This window comes from Chelon labrosus (assembly GCF_963514085.1).
Source record: "Chelon labrosus genome assembly, chromosome: 11".
Taxonomy (NCBI): domain Eukaryota; kingdom Metazoa; phylum Chordata; class Actinopteri; order Mugiliformes; family Mugilidae; genus Chelon; species Chelon labrosus.
Genome location: NC_140344.1, coordinates 19,941,960 through 19,946,230, shown reverse-complemented (window position 1 = coordinate 19,946,230; position 4,271 = coordinate 19,941,960). Strand labels below are relative to the sequence as shown.

Genomic DNA, 4,271 nt, shown 5'->3' with positions numbered 1-4,271 from the left:
GTCCGTCTGGTTAAACTGTCTGCATTAATTATTTAGTAATTAGCTACATGTAATTGCTTTCTGACACCTAGGATTACACTGTCTTTGTAATGCATTAGCTGTCTCAATTATAGCGGTGTTGGATAAGCCTGTGCTTGATCTGGCTTATCTTTTTATTTTCTTTCTCTTTACCCCCCCTCCCAACACTGCCCTGCCCTACTTCAACATGTTCCCCATCCCTCTTTCCCCTTTGGTTTTTCACATGGATGCCAGGTGGGTGGGGGTTCTTTTATTAGGTCCAAAGCCACTCGTTGCATTTGGAGTACACAAATGAGTTGGATGTGTTTTCATAGAAAACATTTCACACATGCAGCCCGGATTCTTTTGTTGATCTGCTCATCTTTTCACTTTAGCTGCACTGTATTTGCACACTGAGACCTTGAAGCCAGGGCTTGGATCTCATATCTCTAGACCTAGGGATATTCACCCAGACTTCAGGCCAAACAGAGATGGCTGATTATCAGAGGGGCTTTGGGATGGATTTGGAAACTGCAGAACCAGGAGGCCCATAGAGGAGATAAGCCGGGGTTTTATGGGTTAGCTGAGCAGTCCAACATACCCTAGAGGGATCTGTGCATATACAGAATGCCTGTTTGTGTGTGCACATGAAGGCATATGTCTATGTGAAGGTTTTTATATTTCTTTGTGATGTTTGAGTGTAAACATTGTGTGCCTTTTATGGTCTTGCCACATGTATCTTTGGTATGTCCTGAAGGACACACCTGAATATAAATGCACCTCTGTAAGCTGAGAGCTGCGCTGGAAGGGGAAATATAAACAGGGGGAGATGTGGCTTGCCTCATAAAGCTTTATTTTTTGTGCACATGGGTGACTTGTACACACTGTACTACTGTATGTCAATCTTGGTGGGACTGGATACCCTGTTTTTGATTGCTAGTGTATCACCTTCTCAACCCCCACTCACTACAAACTAGTGCTGTCATTTTAACGCGTTAATTCGATTAATTAATTATGCTGCATTTTAATGCATTAAAAAAATTAACGCAATTAATTATGACGTATTAACGGTAGCGAGCCAATGCTTGCGCATTTGAATTTTGGCCCATTGAAGGACCCGTAATCTTCTACATCACCTGCGCTGGCTAATTAACAAGGCAGCAGTAGTCAAACACAACAAACATGGACAAGACTCAGGAGGATGAGACAGTCGGGCCACTGAACGGCAAGTTTTTATACAAAAATAATAGAGACGGGACAATAAATAAAAACGTAGTAATTTGTAGTTTTTGCAAAAAGGAGTTCTCCTACCACAGGAGCAACTCCAGCCTGACATACCATCTAAACGCAAAACATGTTCAGGCAAGTTCCTCTGTTGCGAGTGTGGCTACCGGGAGCTCGCTCCGCCAAACCAAGCTAGCTGAATTTGGCAAGCGAATGAGCAAATCCACAACAGAGAAATTGACAAATACTATCGCAAAGTGGGTTGCTGCTGATTGCAGGCCAATTTCTATCGTTGAAGATAAGGGTCTACAGGAGGCGTTCCAGGTAGCGGCGTCAGACCCAACTTTTCAGCTACCTTCGAGAGCTACGGTGATGAAAAAAGTTAATCACATCTACGATGATGAAAGAAGAGATAAAGAAGAGTTGTTGGCAGTTTCCTGCCATGTCGCCCTAACTGGCGATCACTGGACTTCAGTGAGCAATCACAATTACTTAGGAGTCACAGCACACCTAATAGATAGTGAGTGGAAACTGAAGTCTTTTGCTTTAACTGTGCGCAAAACGGTGACCCGCCATTATGCCGATGCGTGCGCTGAGCAGTTCGATGCTGTGACCAAGGAATGGCAAATCGAAAAAAAAGTGACAACCATCGGGACCGATAGTGCTAGAAATATGGTCGCAGCAGCACGCCAGCTGCCCTTCGAGCACGTCCCGTGTGCTGCACATGTACTCCAAAGAACCATCAGAGTCTCTCTTGAGGAGAGCAGCTTTGACACCGCCCTGGCAAAGTGTCGAAAAATAGTCGGGCACTTCAAACACAGCCCCGCCAGTACGGAAGAACTGCACCAGCAGCAGACTGCCCTCGGACAAGCCAGAGAGCCCCTGGCTCAAGACGTTTCCACAAGGTGAGACTGTTGATTACCTATTGTGAGTGTGTGTTTGGTTCAGTGCAACTACTGTATTTACAACATACTGCTCAAAACTTAGAGCCGCCTGCACAACTAATGCTATTTTTTTGTTTTACTTTATTGAAAGATGGAATTCAACGCTCTCAATGATCTCACGGTACTTGCGGAACCAGGAGGCTGTGAATGCCACTTTGGCCCAACAGAGGCATAACCTGGCCACACTGACCAACCTAGAGTGTGAAAAACTCCAGAGGCTGGAGGTTGTTCTCGAACCCTGCAAGTATGTCCCTCTCTCAAGCACACTCACTCACTCATACACACACACACTTCCCTTCTCTCTCCCCCTTTCATGCACTAACCTCCATCTCTCTATCACACCTTTCTACTTGCCCAATAAAGTGAGTTCATCATTGCCATATTTTTGTTCCACTGCAGATACGTGACTGAGCTGCTTGGAGGTGACAGCTATGTGTCATGCTCTGTGGTGCTCCCCGCAATCTGCCATCTCAACCGTGTCATGGAGCCCACTGATGAGGATCCGGGCTACATGATAAAGTTCAAAACTGCCTTTTTGAAGGACCTGGATGCACGCAAAGCCAATATCAATATCAGATGGCTGAAGGTGGCTACAGCCCTTGACCCACGATTCAAGGACTTGAAGAGCCTACACAAGAATGAAAGGGATGAGGTATGTGTGTGACTGAGAAGACCAGTGTTCTGCAAGTGCTTTGTTTAGAAAGTCCTATGCAACAAATTAATTTTTCCTCTTTTAAGGTGTGGACCTGGATTGAGGAGATGCTGCGACAGTCAGAAGCAGGACTTGCTCCTCCTCAACCCACAGAGGACGAGCCAGCAGCAAAGAAGAGCTTCCTCCTGCTGTGTTCTTCAGACTCCGACTCTGACAAGGAGGAGCTGGGGCCTCTAGCCCGCTACAAAGCTGAGCCGTGCATTAGAATGCATGAGTGTCCACTGGAGTGGTGGGCAGCTCACGCAGGAGCCTATGGACAACTGTCCTCTCTTGCTCGCAAGTACCTGACTACTCCTGCAACGTCAGTGCCATGCGAGAGACTCTTTTCACTCGCAGGTAACATCATACAAAAGAAGAGGGCAGCCTTACATTCAGACAATGTAAACAAGCTTGTCTGTTTGAGCAACTGGCTGAAGAAGACATAATGTTGTCTGTTGTTAGATCCTGTGGGTGTTTGATTTCAGCGATTTTATTTATTTAACTGTATTGTTGTTTGTTTTACTGAAGACAGCTTTATTTTTTTTTAACTATATTGCTGTATTTGTTTTACTTTTTTTAATAATGCACCTGGCCTCATGAGGCACAGTTCACCAATAATAAATTGGATTTAAAATCTTCTCTTCTTACTGTATTCAATTGATTAGTCATACAGTACATTTTTTTTAATATCCTAGAATTCCAATTCTTTATCAGGAGACCTTTAGCAGATATGACATTAAAATGCGATTAATTCGATTAATTAATTACAAAATCCTGTAATTAATTCGATTAATTTTTTTAATCGACTGACAGCTCTACTACAAACATTCATGCCCCACATACACCATTATGACCACCTGCCTAATATTGTGTAGGTCTCTCTTGTGCATCCAAAACAGTTCTGATTCATCAGAGAATGGACATGGGCCTTCTGAAGGTGTCGTGTAGAGGGTGGTGGACATTGTTCATGATGGACCGGAGTTTGTTCAAGGTCCTTTCATCTGCCACCGATGTTGGGCACTCCAGCTCTGCCCCTACCACAGAGGCCCCTTCTTCTTAGTGCTGCCTCCCCAGGGAACTACATCCGGTTAATGGAAGCTAACGAATTGGACGTTCATTTGTAAATTAACGTGTCCATCGAGATGACAATATGAGCTCAAATCCTGACCTATATGTAGGCATCCTCCTGCTCCACTGGTCTCCATCCAGCGGATTCCAGCAGAGGAAAAGGTAAACCCACGAACAGGTAATCAGGAACAGGAAGTGTCCCCACAATTAGGCAACCCCCTGCTCCACTGCTCTCAGTGTCGCAACAACTAGCGAAGAAGGAGTCCCCAGATGTAAGTAACCCCATCCTCCACTGCTCTCTGTCTTGCAGCAGTCAGTGTAGGAGAAGGTATGCTCACAAGTAGGTA

The 4,271-nt window shown here is 45.0% G+C and overlaps 1 protein-coding gene across 1 annotated transcript; it reads left to right on the top strand.

The window, feature by feature from the left end:
* The first annotated feature begins 974 nt into the window (after window positions 1-974).
* On the top strand, window positions 975-3,668 carry LOC311495121 (E3 SUMO-protein ligase ZBED1-like). The gene is made up of 3 exons (XM_084554467.1): window positions 975-2,409; window positions 2,565-2,817; window positions 2,904-3,668. Exons 1-3 carry the CDS (start codon window positions 2,276-2,278, stop codon window positions 3,300-3,302), a joined length of 786 nt encoding a protein of 261 aa, XP_084410593.1. The 5' UTR covers window positions 975-2,275; the 3' UTR covers window positions 3,303-3,668.
* The last annotated feature ends 603 nt before the right edge of the window (window positions 3,669-4,271 follow it).